The 16,931-nt window shown below is 35.8% G+C and overlaps 3 protein-coding genes across 6 annotated transcripts in view; all 3 read right to left on the reverse strand.

The window, feature by feature from the left end:
* LOC112667529 (olfactory receptor 52E8-like) overlaps positions 1-16,931 on the reverse strand; it is a 59,913-nt gene that overhangs the window by 16,356 nt on the left and 26,626 nt on the right. The window lies entirely within an intron of this gene.
* LOC112667533 (olfactory receptor 52E8) lies at positions 6,335-7,276 on the reverse strand. Its single transcript, XM_025459272.3, has one exon. It carries the CDS (start codon positions 7,274-7,276, stop codon positions 6,335-6,337), a length of 942 nt encoding a protein of 313 aa, XP_025315057.3.
* On the reverse strand, positions 12,703-14,044 carry LOC112667531 (olfactory receptor 52E4-like). Its single transcript, XM_025459269.3, has one exon. The coding sequence runs from the start codon at positions 13,971-13,973 to the stop codon at positions 13,038-13,040; it is 936 nt and encodes a 311-aa protein (XP_025315054.3). The 5' UTR covers positions 13,974-14,044; the 3' UTR covers positions 12,703-13,037.

A 16,931-nucleotide genomic window follows, 5' to 3' on the forward strand; every position in this document is an offset into this window, starting at 1 on the left:
GATAGATGGTGGTGTTGGTTGCAAAACATTAAAAATGTATTTAGTAACACTAAATTGTACACTTAAAAATGGTTATGTGCATTTTTCCAAAATAAAAATGAAGGGATAAAAGGTAAGAAGTATGAGACAGTGAGAGCCATAGTCATCTCAGTGTTCATTGGGGGACACGCACCACAAAGAAGCCACATGGCCATTGAAAAGCCTCATGCACTCTCAAGCTCTTGGTCCATATGTACTTTCCTTGCCTTGTGAGTATATCTAGGAAACAGCTAACATTGTTAGCCCTTCTCAGGGGGAGTGGACTAGAGAGAGCAAAATAAGTTGCTCAAAATAAAAGCTGTCACATTAATAAACAAACTTGGCTTTTAATATTTTTTTTAAATTTTTTTATTTATTTATGATAGTTACAGAGAGAGAGAGAGGGAGGCAGAGACACAGGCAGAGGGAGAAGCAGGCTCCATGCACCGGAAGCCCGATGTGGGATTCGATCCCGGGTCTCCGGGATCACACCCTGGGCCAAAGGCAGGCGCCAAACCGCTGCGCCACCCAGGGATCCCAAACTTGGCTTTTATAAGAAGCAGATAACCATGTCCAGAATCAGGTGCAGCTAAAATGAGCTTTACAAAGAAGTCACACTGTCACTTTATCATTAATCAAATCTAGCATCATTAATAAGGGAATAATGAAATTTTCTGTATATCCTAATGTAACTCAATATTGAGCTCAGAGCACCACTTATAGAGTATTCTTAATAAGAGCTCCTTAATCCATATATAATAAAAAATATAAAAAATGATTTAATACACAGAAAACTACCTAGTGCCTTCAACAATTTCACATAGATACACAAAGACACATACATATACAGAGGCACATATAGAGGAATAATAGCTATATTGCAAAAATATGTTTTATAGATAAGTCTACTAAAGTATTTAGGGGTGCAGTATCATAATATTATTTACTTTAAAATGTTTCAGAAATTACATGCATATTCACATGTGCATGTGTGAAACATACATGTGAAAATACTAATAACTCTTGAATGTGGGTATATGGTTGTTTGACTCCCTATTTTTCAACTCTGTATGTATGACAAATGTTTTATAAAACATTTTTATTTAAAAAAAGATTTTAATTATTTATTCATGAGAGACACATAGAAAGGCAGAGACACAAGCAGAGGGAGAAGCAGGTTCCCTGTGGGGAGCCTAATATGGGACTTGACACCAGGACCTTGGGATCATGACCTGAGCCAAAGGCAGATGCTCAACCACTGAGCCACCCAAGTGTCCTTTTTTTCTTTTTAAAGATTTTGTTTATTTATTCATGAGAGACATACACAGAGAGAAGCAGAGACATAGGCAGAGGGAGATATAAAACATTTTTAAATGACAAAGCACTACTAATTTTTTTTGAGATACTGAGAAAATAAAATAAGAAAAATTATGGTGTATTAGTAGACCTGTTATGAAACAACGGAATCAAGTTAACAATTATTAAAAGGAAGAGACATAAGATACATAAAAATCAAGAATATCCACTTCAAAATATAACTTCAAAAACATTTGTAGCAAAAAGTAATCAACAGACAGAATGACTAAAACAAGTGTGGATGAGTATGCTGAGAAAGGGGAACACTCTTGCAGTGTGGTGGGAATGCAAACTGGTTCAACCACTCTGGAAAACAGTATGGTGGTTCCTTAAAAAGTTAAAAATAGAGGGCACCGGAATGGCAGAGTCGGTTGAGCATCTGACTCTTGGTTTTTGGCTCAGGTCTTGATTTGAGGGTCATGAGATCCTGCCCTAGATTGGATCTTAAGACTTTCCCTCTTTCTCTGCCCCTCCCTCTGGGCATGTGCTCTCTCTCTCCCTCTTTCCCTCTTGCTCTAAAATAAATAAATAAATCTTTTTTAAAAAATTAAAACTTGGACTACCTTACAATCCAGCAATTGCACTACTGGGTATTTAACCTAAAGAATACAAAAATACAAAAAATAAATTAATTTAAAAAAAGAATACAAAAATACTAATTCAAAGGGATACATACATCCTGATGTTTATAGCAGCATTATCAACAATAGCCAAATTGTGGAAAGAGCACAAGTGTCCCTTAACAAATGAATGGATACAATGGAATATTACCCATAAAAAAGAATGAAATCTTGCATTTATAACAACATGGATGGAGCTAGAGAACATAATGCTAAGTTAAATAAGAGAGACAAACACCATATGATTTCACTTATATGTGGAATTTAAGAAATAAAACAAAGGGGAAAAAGAAAAATAGGCAAACCAAGAAATGGACTTTTAACTACAGAGAACAGATTGATGGTTAACAGAGGGGAGGTAGGTGAGGGAGTTGGGTTAAATGGGTGATGGAGATTAAGGAGTGCACTTGTGATGAGTACCGGTTGATATATGGAATTGCTGAATCTCTATATTGTACACCTGAAACTACTATTACACTGTATGGTAAATAATGAATTTAAATAAAAACTTAAATCAATAAATAACAAATTTAAAACAAAATAGATGAAAAATAATAAATATGAAATTCACCTTAATGAAATCAAAAATACAAAATAATCTGCAGGATTGAGATTAAATATACAAAGTATTATAAAAAATGAAGATCTCAGAAATATGTTTTTCTTACTTCCTTTCTTCCACCCATTTCTATACAACTAATCTCTTCTTGCACTCTAAAATTCACTTGAAGATATAAAATAATGTCAATTTCTGAGGAAGAAGAGCTTTATGTTCATCTTCAGAGACACTGTAGTGAGGAGACAGATGATTGTTTTAGATGAAAGCACAAAATGCAAAGGATAAGGTACCTGATCTCACATAAATAAATAATTAAGGAATTTCTTCACAGTCAGGGGTTTCCCAAATAGAAAAACACTGCCAGAATTCTGGAACTGACATAGTAATTCAGGCTCAAGTATCTGAGTATCAATCCCTCTCTAGCCAAAATAATTTTCTAAAATTTAGGTCAAATTACCTTTGCTCTCTGCTTAAAGGGATTGTTAGGCCTATATCATCCACAGGGATAGGTACAGTTCAAATTTATCAGCTTTGCTTGTAAAGGTATCTATCCTTTGGCCAATGCCAGCATCTAAAAACTCAACTGAGAGAATTTATCTTTTACATCAATCGATCCATTAGAAAAATCCTTGAATCTGCAGTGTTATTTCATGTTTCCTCAGCCTGGAGCACCCCTATCCTGCCAAACTTTCTCTGTTCCTCATTACCACCATTAGAATGTTTAGTGACCATTTATTTATAATTTTACCAGAATGGTCATAATGTCCAAGAATGCTTCTCAATGACTCCTAATAAACTCTCCCCCCCCATTAATAAATGTTGTGCCCCAATAAATCCCATGGGTTTAGAATTATTTTGGAGAAATAATTCATTCAGAGAAAAATCTTGTTCGTCACAATTTAGATGTGCTGGTTGAATGGCTGAGACATAATTAATATACATTCAATCCACACCAGTCAATTTAAACACCATCTGCTCTTTCTATGAACACATCAACAGAATCATTCTTAAAGACACACATAAGCACTCATACACGTACAGAGAACACACATTTTTAAACTGTTATAACTAGCAATTCTGAGAGAGAAAGACAAAACAAAACCAGAGGAAGATACAGAGACAAAAACAATAATGAAAATGTATTTGGGATCTCTGGGACTTTTCTCTGAATGTGATTGAGAAAGAATACGTATCTACCAATTCACTCTTGCAATCCTTTTTATTTATCCATTTTACTTTTCACCAGGTGATTTCTTTCTCTTTTTTTAATAATAAATTTATTTTTTATTGGTGTTCAATTTACCAACATACAGAATAACACCCAGGGCTCATCCTGTCAAGTGCCCCCCTCAGTGCCCGTCACCCAGTCACCCCCACCCCCCACCTACCTCCCCTTCCACCACCCCTACTTCGTTTCCCAGAGTTAGGAATCTCTCATGTTCTGTCTCCCTTTCTAATATTTCCCACCCATTTCTTCTCCCTTCCCCTCTATTCCCTTTCACTATTATTTATATTCCCCAAATGAATGAGACCATATAATGTTTGTCCTTCTCTGATTGACTTATTTCACTCAGCATAATACCCTCCAGTTCCGTCCACGTCGAAGCAAATGGTGGGTATTTGTCATTTCTAATGGCTGAATAATATTCCATTGTATACATAGACCACATCTTCTTTATCCATTCACTATCCACATGCCTTGATAACTCTTCTCTCTGTACCCTCCCCCACCAGGCTGAGCTCTATCTTTCTCCAAATTCCTCTGTAGCTGCCACTTCCACATAGGTTCCTTTGGAGTAGACTCAGTCACATTACCATGGTCTGAGAATATTCTCTAAGAATGGAACCATCAAGTACTTCTACAATCTCCCAGCCTAAACTTCATCAATAACTGCCTGTTCTGTGTCACTGAGCCAGCTCTAAGGAGAGAAGATTCACATAACACTTAGAGCCAAAAGAGTGAGGTGCCATGTCATCACTCCCTGAAACCTACCACAGGAAAAGGACAGAAACTGAGCCTAAATACTCGGAAGTCTTTGGACAGAGGACAGGATGCAATGATCTAAAAATGCCTTCTAGTCTCCCCGTTCCTCACACTAGCCTCAGCATTGGTCTCTGCCAATTCCATTAGTGTTTATCTTTTTTTTTTTTTTTTTTTTTTAATTTATTTATGATAGTCACAGAGAGAGGGAGAGAAAGAGAGACAGGCAGAGGGAGAAGCAGGCTCCATGCACCGGGAGCCTGATGTGGGATTCGATCCCGGGTCTCCAGGATCGTGCCCTGGGCCAAAGGCAGGCGCCAAACCGCTGCGCCACCCAGGGATCCCCCATTAGTGTTTATCTTACTTCCCCCTCAGGTAGCCAATTTGTGATTTGGAATTTTTGACAACTGTACCAAGTCTGGTTTGGCACACATTCCTATTAAGGACACTCAAAAGCAAAGAGACATAAATGAAGCTGTTTTTTCAACTTCCCATTTGTGAATTAAAGCCTTGGGGCTTCTGTGCTTCCAGGGCAGAGAGTGCTCTATTATTTTATAGTGTCTATGGTTAGAAGGCACAGATATTTCTGCATAGTGCATCCTGCTTTCATCTGGTCATCTAATAATTGACATAATGACTGACTGCTCCAGGAGATCACTGAATCATAGTTGAATTAAGTATTTTACTTTATATATTCCTCAGCATGCCACCAGTATAGTCTACTGCCTGTTTCTTTATCTTAACTATATAAAAGGCATAGAAAGTAGATATAAAGAGCATTTACTCAAGATATTCTTAAAACAGTCTTCCTCCAAAATTTTACAGCCTTCCATGAATGGAACAGTTAATGACCACACCTTTCAAAAAGTTTATTTCTCTGAAATTTTTATTTCTCTAAACTAATTCAGAACTAACTTTCCTAATATAAGTACTTAAAGACAATAGATTGTGTCCTTACCTGTTTTAATGTTTTAAAATAGACACATGCAGCATTCCAAAATTTAATATAGATGGATAGATACATATAATGATTATATTAACTAAATATCATTTATAGAAATAGTTCAATAAATTAAATATATTAATTTAAGAATGCATAAGCCAGTCTAAGTCTCCATTATTTTCTTTTTCTTTTATTTAATTTCTAAATTCATGATTATGCTGGCTTCCCTATATACATGAGGAAAATGATATAACTACTGAGGATTGTAGTGAGCACTATATGCATATACGTTTATAAAATAATGACATCTACCTCTATATATACTGCATTCACAATGCATAGGTATGTTATATTAGTGTAAGATATTATTATTTTTTATACTTCTAGCTACCACATTACTTCTTTATAACCTATTAGATATTATCAATGGTAACCTACATTTTGTTCAATTAATAAACCCCTTGGAATATAGGAGGGTTGCAACTTGAAAACATCTCTTTGGCTTATATGACAACTTCCTACTAATGATGGAATGAATTTGAATAAATCACTTATGGTTTTTAAATATAAATATATTCATCTCAAAAGTGGAGGAAGTGCTATATATTTTAAAGTACTATCTTGAGAATCCAACAATATAAATGGAAATACTTATAAACTAGATTTGTATAAATTTTAATATCATCACCAACATTCTATTATTACTATTAAAGAAAGTTTCAGTTTCTGGATAAATAATATTATTGGTCTTAATATTCCCCTATAATTCATCTCTTTCCTACTGGGTTAGAATTAAGGTAACTTTACTTTTTATAATGCAGGACACATGAAATATAACAGAGACCTTCCAAGACTGATTAGCTATCTGTCCTAAAGAAAACCCTCAGGACTCGCTCCCTGATCTGCTTGGTCCTGACCCCATAAATTACAGGATTGAAAGCTGGTGGAACAACTACATACAGATTAGCCAAGAAAATGTGAATATATTGAGGAATATTGTGGCCAAATCGATGTGTCAAGAAAGAGAAAAAGGCTGGAGTGAAAAAGGCTAAGATAACACCAATGTGGGAGCCACAGGTGTTGAGAGCTTTGAGTCGAGCCTCCCTGGAGGGCAAACAGAAGACAGCATGGAGGATCCTGACATAGGAGAGAATTATAAGGAGCACATCCAATAATAAGAGAGAAATGTTGCCAAGGCCAAATAGAATGTTGACTTTGATGCTGGCACAAGCCAGACGGGCAATGCCCATGTGTTCACAATAGGTATGAGGGATGATATGGTGCCCACAGAAGGGCAGCCTCAGGAGGAGAAACACCAGTGGGATCACCATGCAAAGACTCCTCAGAATAGCAATCCCTGCAATGATGATGATGATTTTGCTGGTGAGGATCATGGTGTACCGAAGAGGTTTACAAATGGCAATGTAGCGGTCAAAGGCCATGGCCACCAACACAATGCTCTCCATGGCAGTGAAGAAATGGATGAAGAACATCTGGGAAAGACAGCTTTCAAAAGATATATCTCTGAGGCTGAACCAGAAGATGCCCAACATTTTGGGGATGGTGGCTGTGGACAAGCCCAGATCAATGGAGTCCAACATGGCCAGAAAGTAGTACATGGGCTCATGGAGACTATGCTCAGTCTGGATCACAAACAGGACAGCAGCATTCCCCAGGAGTGCAACAAGATACACAAAGAAAAAGGGAAATCCGATCCAGAAATGCACATCTTCTAGCCCTGGAATACCCAGGAGAAGGAAGGAAGAGGGATGGAACTGGGTGTCATTAGGTGTAGCCATTCTTTCTGGCGAACTTTTGCACAATTCTGTTGTGCATATAATTATTGACTTCTCATTAGTGAATTCTTCTCCTCTTATTCCTTTGACCAGATTATGGCAAAATGCAAAAGAACATTTTGATCTTCTCTCATTCTAATTCAGAAAGGAATTAAGTAATTATTTTAGTCAATGATACCATATTATATACTTCAAAATTGCTCAAAGACTATATCTTAAATGTTCTCACCAAAACAAGCAATTGATAATTAAGTGATATGATAGGAGTGATAGCTAAATCTATGGTTGTAATCATACTGCAATATATAAATCCATTGAATCAACACACTATGCACCTTGAATTTACATAGTTTTTTATGTCAATTATATTTCAATTTTTTTAAGAATGAAAGGAGATTAAAGACACTTCACTTTGTGCTCTTCTCTCCTGAGCATCACACATTACCAGGAACAAAACCAGTCTTAATCTGCTGCCACTATCCCTAATAAGAAAAGCAACATAAAGACAAGAGGGCAGAAGAACATCCTCTGTACAGTTGAAATTCAAACTCTGGAGTGTAATCAGAAATAAACAGGAAAGGTTAAATTCCATAGATTATGTATTTGATCGAGTCCACATATTTTTACTTAATGTAGATAGTGCTTTCTTTGGTAATTATAATCCCAATCATTCCCCTATTTGGGAATCTAAAAACCCCAAAATGTAGTGTACATGATTCTGTGTTTATGTGTGCATATGTGTGTTTATACGTTTTATGGGTGCTTGTGAATATTAGGTGGTCTAGTTTTTAGAGCAGAAGAAACCATTTGTTTGTTCATATGCTTGAAAAAAATTCTACCACATAAAAGTTCTTAATTTAAGAAATTCATAAAAGAGGAACTAATTAAGAAGAGACAGGACAAAAAAAGAAGAGACAGGACAGCAAATAATTTCAATGTCATATTTTAGAAAACAACTCAGTTGTTCTTGAAAAAAAGTTACCTATTGGATTTAAAAAATAAACAATGACTAAGAGGAGATATTTGACAAAAAGTATTTTGTAATGATGATGAAACTAAATTGAGAGATTATTTTGATCTAGAAAAACTTATCATAAGTAAAAGTATCCAATAAATAACATGTCTAGATATAGGCCATCTGGGGGAAGGAAGATGAAATATTCCGGGCTTTCAAATTATCTCTCCCATATATCCATGGGGGGAGATCAGGAGCATCTTAGACATCCTAAAATTCAATTTCTACCAAGATTCTACCCTGCCACTCATGTCTTTACAGATGTCTCCCTTAAAGTAACATTGAAAGAGGAAGTATCAAGTGATTTTGTTTTATAGCACTCATTCAGAATATGTGGGAATTCTGAATTTATTTATAGTAAATTAAAAATTTTAAACAAACAAGGAAGAGTTTCATTACTTCACAGTTTATTTGGGAAAAACTAGTCATATAGAAAATTTAGAACTGATTGTGACTTGTCTAACTGCAGAAAGCTTTGATTCAACTTTAGGATTACTTGGGTGTTGGTGTAAGTCAGAAATGACAGACATCCATTACAGACAAATGCATATAAAGGTCAGTACATTCTATTTTAAACCCATGCCAAAATAAATACCTTTCTAACTGCGCCTAATTGAAATCTATGAAGAGTAGTAAAGAAAGAGAGAGAGAGAGAGAGAGAGAATTTCAAAATTGGGGAAGTTTTCTCAGGAAATAGATATCTGTATGTGTATACATGTGTAAGTAAACTTAGGGCTAGGGAGGAGATAATTGAAGTTCTCAATTTTGTAATGTGTAACTATCAGAGGCAGTTTTCTGTCTTCCATTAGTGGAGAATATACAGGTTAAGTGAAGAAGTGTTCTTCACAGTTTATTCCAACAAATATTTAGGAGATCCTTTATGCACCATCATTGATTAGGAAACTTGTCACAAGCCCTCAAGGAGGCCATTAAGTGGTAAGGGAGATAAAATTCTAAAGATGAAATTTAAAAATTGGATAGCAAGTGCTATGTTAGAAGTGTGTACAGAATGTTGTGGGTGTGGAGGTGGACCAAGAAAAATTCCATAAAGAAGATTAGACTAATGCTAAGACTCACAGAACAATTATTCAGCTAACAAAGAACATAAATTTTGTTCTAGATGGGGTGAAGAGCAAGGAGAAAGTGGAAATACAACCAGAGTGGCCAGTGGGGGCACAAAAAAGGAATCTGTTATCATCTTGATGACCTTTTCCAGAAATTCAGTAGGTTGATGAGCAAACTCTGAATTGTCTGTTGTCTCTATCAGTCCTGGGGCTCCCTACAATAGAAACTAAGAATATAAAATAGGGCTACATCCCTAGGAAAACCTATCCCAAGTATTTCGTTAGATTTTCTAGGAAAGCTTGAAAATTAGTCCTTCTGAGAAAACCTCATTTTCAGTCAGTAAACATTGATCAAAGCAACCAATCACTTATCATTCTGTAACTATTTCATTATCTATCCATATATCTTCCAATCTCTTCCGGATTTAGAAATAAGACTCCATCTCAGTCCCTCATTTAACCTCTTAACTCTAAGGTACTACATGGCATTATATCCACCTAACCAGCAGCCATTTCCTCCATGTGTCATCTTCTTACTTGATGTTATTCCATCAAGCTCCACCACATCCTAGTATCCACATTTTACCATTTCCTGGAATTGTCAGCAGAAGGAGGAGAGATGGTGGACACCTGCTTCCCTATCCTTGCCTAATCTTGTAGTCTCGTGGCCATCCTGCTTTCCTGCATCTTATCCTTCTTTCCTTAGACACTTCATTTTCCTAGGTGTTATTTTCAAAAAAAAAAAAAAAAGTCTATCCTTCAGGGCCATTCTTCATTATTCACTTATTCACCAATTTATTAATTCAAAAACACTTATTAGTTACCTTTACTATACCTGACAGAGCTTTAGTCAATTTAATCATGATATGACTTACATTGGTCTCTAAATCTCTAAGTAACATTCCAAGGTATCTTCTTAGGACATGTCTCTTATTATGCTGAATAGAAGATATTTATATTTTTCTTACAGCCCTACTTCCTCTGGGGTTGGGATAAATAATATCCTGGAGATCTACTCCCAGAGGACTGTAATTATTTGACCTGCCTGGCAGTTGCAGGAAGCATCCCCTTAGAGGGTGCATATTTATTTGACCTGAATTGAAGCTCTTTTCCTATGAACAGTCTTTTCCCTGGGCTATTAGTCAAAAAGAAGAAATAGAAATTATTTAACACTATAGCTTCCTGAAGCAAAAATATTAGTTCGAGCTAAAAGGAGATTGACTTAAAAGGAAAAGGTGGGGAATGAATTGATCTACAGAGTTTTTCGAAGTTCTGAAATATTCCTAAACAATAAAGCCATGAACATGTACATGACTATGCGCATGCCCAGGAAGAAATCCCTAATCTGTCATCTTTGGGTGACTGAGGAAATAATATTAAAATGCAGAATGCAGTTCATTACGATAGAAAATATCTGGTATACTCAAGAAGTCATTTCTCTCTCTCTCTCTCTCTCTCTCTCTCTCTCTCTCTCTCACACACACACACACACACACACACACACACATCACGGGATGGGTGAGGTTGTTGTTACTTTGCAGATTGTACATATTTTTAATTTAAAAAATTATACAAAAATATTCCTATGAATATAGATTTTAAAATCTTCAACAAACTACAGCAAACCAAATGCAACAGCGTAATAAAAGGATAATCTAGCTTGGTTTATCACAAAAATGCAAGGTGATTCAAGATAAGAGAATCAATAAATATATTACCTAACATTAATGGTATAAAGGAAAAAGAAACATGACTCTCTCAATGATGCAGAAAGAACATTTGATAAAATCTAGAAACCTTTCATAATAAAATTCCTCAACAAACTAAGAATATAAGGAAATTCCTCGACATGAAAAAGGGTATTCATTGGGGAGGAAAAAAACAGAAAACTATAGTTTGTATCATACTCAATGGTGAAAGACTAAAAACATTCTCCCTAAGTTCATACACAAGAATGCTTCCTTTCAACATTGCTATCTAAAAATTTTCTGGGAGTTCTAACTACAGCAATTAGGCAAGAAAAACTCATTAAAATATAAAAGGAAAGAGTAAACTATCTCTACTCGTGATATAATCTTATGTAAAGGATTTTATTAAAGCTAATAAATGAATTCAGCAAAGTTACACAATACAATTTCAACATACAAGAATCAGATATATTTCCATATACTAGCAATGAATAATCTAAAAAAACAGATTAAGAATAAAATTCCATTTACAACAGCAATTAAAAATAATAACATACATACTTACGAAAATTGAAACCAAGGAAGTATATGTTTTTTGGTCTTGGGTTTTTTTTTTAAGATTTTATTTATTAATTCATGGCAGACACACAGAGAGAGGCAGAGACATAGGCAGAGGAAGAAGCAGGCTGCCTACAAGGAGAATGATGAGGGACTCCATCCCAGGACCCAGATCACTCCCTGAGCCCAAGGCAGATGCTCAACCACTGAGCCATCCAGATATTCTGTAAGTATGATATTTATATATTAAAAGCTATAAAACCCTGCTCTAGGAGGAAACTGTATTCTCTAGCTATATCCAGAGTTTAGGAATAGGACTATATTTTGGAAATCTACAGGATTAATAAATTACACTGAGATTATTCTGAGTTTAATACCAAGACTGCCTTTGTGTTTAAATCATATAATGATCCTAATTTCCTTTTCCAAACTTTCCAAAATCTTGAATATAAATTGTAGCAAACAAGGGAAATTTTAGGTATAATTCAATTGGAACTAGACACAGAACTCATACAATTATTCAAATTTAATATGACTTAGCTTCAAGTGAGAAAATAATATTATGTATCCTTAATCCTAAACTGTAGTCTCTTACATTCCTCGATCCAAAAGGCTGAATATATTGGATAGAGTGAGGAAGAGAAAGAAAAGAAAGAAAGAAGAAAGAAAGAAAGAAAGAAAGAAAGAAAGAAAGAAAGAAAGAAAGAAAGAAAGAAAGAAAGAAGAAAGAAAGAAAGAAAGAAGAAAGAAAGAAAGAGAAAGAAAGAAAGAAAGAAAGAAAGAAAGAAAGAAAGAAAGAAAGAAAGAGAAAAAGAGGGAGAAAAAAACAGAAAGAGGAAAATTGGAAGAATCATATTACGAAGAAAAAGGGAGCAAGAATGCCAATAAGAACAAGATGGGAACATTTAAATAAAAATAAGAAATGATATTTTTAAAAATGAGTAATAACTCTAAAGAAAGAAGACAAAACTTGAGGACTAATATACAGAATACAAATCTATAGAACAGATGCTCTAATTTAAATTAAACATCGTCACTGAGCCAAGGCTTACACTTTATTATTATTTTTCACCTGAAAATGACATTATTAGATCAGGGTTCCTACAGGGTCTAAACTTACCTAAAGAAGAGACACATGGAAAAATGAGAGAGTTCTCACCCTTTCTCACCAGTCATTCTACTCCCAAACCTCTGCTGCCTCCAGGACATCTTCCCTTCCCTTCAGTGCTTTGCCTTAGTCTGGTTTCATGGGGTGGGTGAGCAAAATGGGCAGCAGAGGTAGCTTTGGCTTGTCTCCCAACTCTAAATGAATTTCCAATAAAAAATAAAAATATGGCTGCTACTGTCTACTCTAACAGGAAATCTAAAACAGGGGTGAGGTGAGACTATTAAAATGTGGGTGGTAGGTGGCTATGCCTTCCAATGTTGACACAGAGCTCTTATTTCTGTACAAATATCTTCACAACTGTCTCTCGGATCTGCTTGGTCCTGACTCCATAGATGACTGGGTTGAGGGCAGGTGGGACAACCACATATAGATTAGCTAAAAGGATATGGATATAGCGGGGGATGTTTCGACCAAAACGGTGTGTCATGAAAGAAAAAAATGCCGGTGTGTAAAAGCACAGCATGACACAGACATGAGAACCACAGGTATTGAGAGCCTTTAGTCGGGCATCCTGAGAAGGAAGGCGGAAAACAGCTTGAAGGATAAGCACATAGGACGAAGCAATCAGGATCACATCCACAATGATATTGGAAATCACCATGAGCCCATAGATAATGTTGACCTTGATGGGTGCACAGGCCAACCAGGCAAGACCCATGTGCTCACAGTACGTATGAGGGATGACGTGATGCCCACAGAAGGGCAGCCTCAGAATGAGAAACACAAATGGAGTCACCAGAATTAAATTTCTTCCAACAACAACAGAGGCGAGGATGCCGATTGTTTTATTGGTGAGGATCATGGTGTACTGGAGAGGGTTGCAGATGGCAACAAAGCGGTCATAAGCCATGGCCACCAGGAGAACAGTCTCCATGCCTGTGAACATGTGGATGAAGAACATCTGAGTAAGGCAGCCCCTGAAGCTGATCTCTTGGAGGTTGAACCAGAAGATGCTCAGCATTTTGGGGATGGTGGACGTGGACAGACCCAGATCGATCATAGACAACATGGCCAGGAAGTAGAACATGCGCTGGTGGAGACTGTGTTCAGTCTTGATTGCAAACAGGATGGAGATGTTCCCCACGAGGGCAATCAGATACACAACACAGAATGGGAAAGCAATCCAGATGCGGACAGTTTCCAGCCCTGGGATTCCTAGCAGGTGAAAGAAGGGGGGATGGAACTGAGTGTCATTGATGAAAGTCATTCTCCTAGCAAGTGTCACTGAATTCCCATTAAGGTGTAGGGAATCTCAGTCTCTTTATGGTCTTTTCTTATCAAGGTCCTAGAAAGTGAAAAAAAATTTAATTGGTATGCTAGAGGTAATGGCGGGAGTGGTTGATTACAAACATTAGAGAGTCCCTTCTTTCCAGAAGGTAATTGAATAACTTTCTTAATACACATTATTGTTCTGAGATTCTTCATGGTGATATTATCTGTACCTTAGATTTATCATAATATGAGATCTTTGAAGGAACCGAGAGTATTTCACATTGTAGTACATACCTATTTTCATTCAATTCGATGTCCTCCATGATGGTCTTCTGTATGAAATATTCAGTTATGATCTCTACATCTCTTGTATTTTCGTATTAGTGTGCACTGCTATCATATAATACACATTTTTTCTTTCGTTTAATCTTTACTATCTTTTTATTTTTCCCAATTTTTTCTAATTTTATTGTGATAGAATATACATAACATAAAATTTACTATCTTAACCATTTTTTAATTTAAATGGAATTAATAAAAATATAATGTATATTTGTTTCAGAGGTAGAGATCAGTGATTCATCAGATTTATATAATATCTAATGCTCATTACATATCTTAACCATTTTTAAGTATAAGTTTCAGTAATATTAAGGACATTCATATTGTTGTACAACCAATACCACTATCTACAGAACTTTTTCATTTGGCAAAAGCTGAAAATCTTTACCCATTTACAATAATTCCTCACCATCTCTAGTCACTACCATTCTACTTTTTTTTTTTTTAATATCCTCTTTTGACTCATGTGCCAGGCTCTGCTAACCAGCATTCTACTTCCTATTACTATGAGTTTGGCTTTTTTTTTTAATATTCCATAAAAACTGAGATCTTCAAATAGTTGTCTTTATGTGACTTATTTAACTTTAGTATGATGTCCTTACGTTCATCTATATTGTTACAATGGCAAGATTTCCTTCTTTTTTAAGGCTGGTTAATATTCCATTGTATATGTAGACCACATTTTGAAAATTTCTATCCCTAAGTAGGAATTTAAGATAAGTTGGTAAAAGTGGATGTTAATCTGTGAAGTTTACCATATGAAGTTCTTTTTCAATAACTTTTGACTTCTGTAACTGTTAAGAGAAATGTGACAGTATATCTGATCTGGTGCCTAGAGGTGGAAGAATGAGAATTAATTTCTTATTGGACACAGGATTTCCTTCTGAAGTGATGAAATTTTATAGAAATAGATAGTGGTAACAGTTGTACAGTGATATAAATGTACTAAGTGCCACTGAATTTTAAACTTTAAAATGGCTAAAATGGTAACTTTTATGCATATTTTACAATAAAGAAAGAACTGCTGGTTATATATATACATAGATAGGTAGATGATAGATAGATAGATAGATAGATAGATAGATAGATAGATAGATGATTGATAGATAGATAGATAGATAGATAGATGATAACTAACAAAGTCCAAAGAATTAGTCTAAGCGTTTCATAGAATAAAGCCAGAGAATAAGGAAAAAGGAAGGAGAAAAAGAGAAAATACTACCTATCATAAATATATATATTTTTAAAATTTTATTTATTTACTTATTCATGAGAGACATAGAGAAAGGCGAGACACAGGCAGAGAGAGAAGCGGGTTCCATGAAGGGAGCCTGATATGGGATTCATTTCTGGGACTTCAGGATCATGCCCTGGGCAGGCGCTCAACAGCTGAGCCACACAGGCACCCCTATCTACCATAATTATGTGAAATAACAAGAACTGGCAGTTGACTGAGTAGCAGACAGCAAGGTTCACTGAGATTTCCCTAGACTGTCTCAGCTGGTGTCATGACCAAAGGGAATTTCTACTCATTTTCATTTCAATTTCTCAGACTCTCTGGCACCTGGAGATTTCATTATAAATTCGCTTAACACACACAACAACATTTTGTTAATACCTCTTACTGCATATTGAAAGTATATATATACATATGTAAATTTCAGTAACTGAATTGAGTTGCCAAATGACTCCCTAAGATAGAAGATAGGGAACTTGGTAAGTGTTTGTGATCAGTGAGTTTGCAATGTATGCTTAAAATAGTGAAAGGGAATAAAGGGGAAAAGAGAAAAAGTGAGTGGGAAATATCAGAAAGGGAGACAGAACATGAGAGACTCCTAACTCTGGGAAACGAACAAGGGGTTGTAGAAAGGGAGGTGGGCGGGGGGTAGGGGTGACTGGGTGATGGGCACTGAGGGGGGCACTTGATGGGATGAGCACTGCGTGTTATTCTATATGTTGGCAAATTGAACACCAATAAAAATGAATTTTTAAAAAGACTGGAATTGGTTTCACAGAAATTGAGTTAAGACCTAGAGAATTGAGGTCGGGAATAAAGTGGCACAGATCACTGGTCTGGGCAGAGGTAGGAAGAAGACTAAAATAGCAAAAAGTTGGAGAGGAAATATCTGCTAGCACCTACATTGTTTCAGGCACATTAAACCACATCTAGCAAGAACAGAATCAGGATTGCATCCATGCCACAACGCCAGTGATATTAAATGCTATCTACTTTTGCCTCTTTTTTCTATCCATATTGCCTTGATAGTGACTGAGACGTAGAGAAAAAAAAAAAAAAAAAAAAAACAAGCCAGAGTAGGCAAGTAAGGATAGAGTAATGAGCTTGAATTCCTTTATAGTTAGACTGACTCTACACATTAATATAAAAAAGGATAAAATATGGTTATCAGCTGTTGATCTCTCTCTATGCTTTGTATTTCAAAAAGATTAAACTGAATTCAAACTTCATTATTGCGAGACCTGACTTTATGACTGTTACCATGACCCAAGATAAGCCAGGAGGTAGAAAGCATAGCTACAGCAAAACCAAAAATATCTTTGGAACTAAATGAGTAGATGTAGAGTAAGTAATTTTGCCTTATTCAAAGAGGGG

Source organism: Canis lupus, chromosome 21 (genome assembly GCF_003254725.2).
Source record: "Canis lupus dingo isolate Sandy chromosome 21, ASM325472v2, whole genome shotgun sequence".
In the NCBI taxonomy this organism is placed as follows: Eukaryota; Metazoa; Chordata; class Mammalia; order Carnivora; family Canidae; genus Canis; species Canis lupus.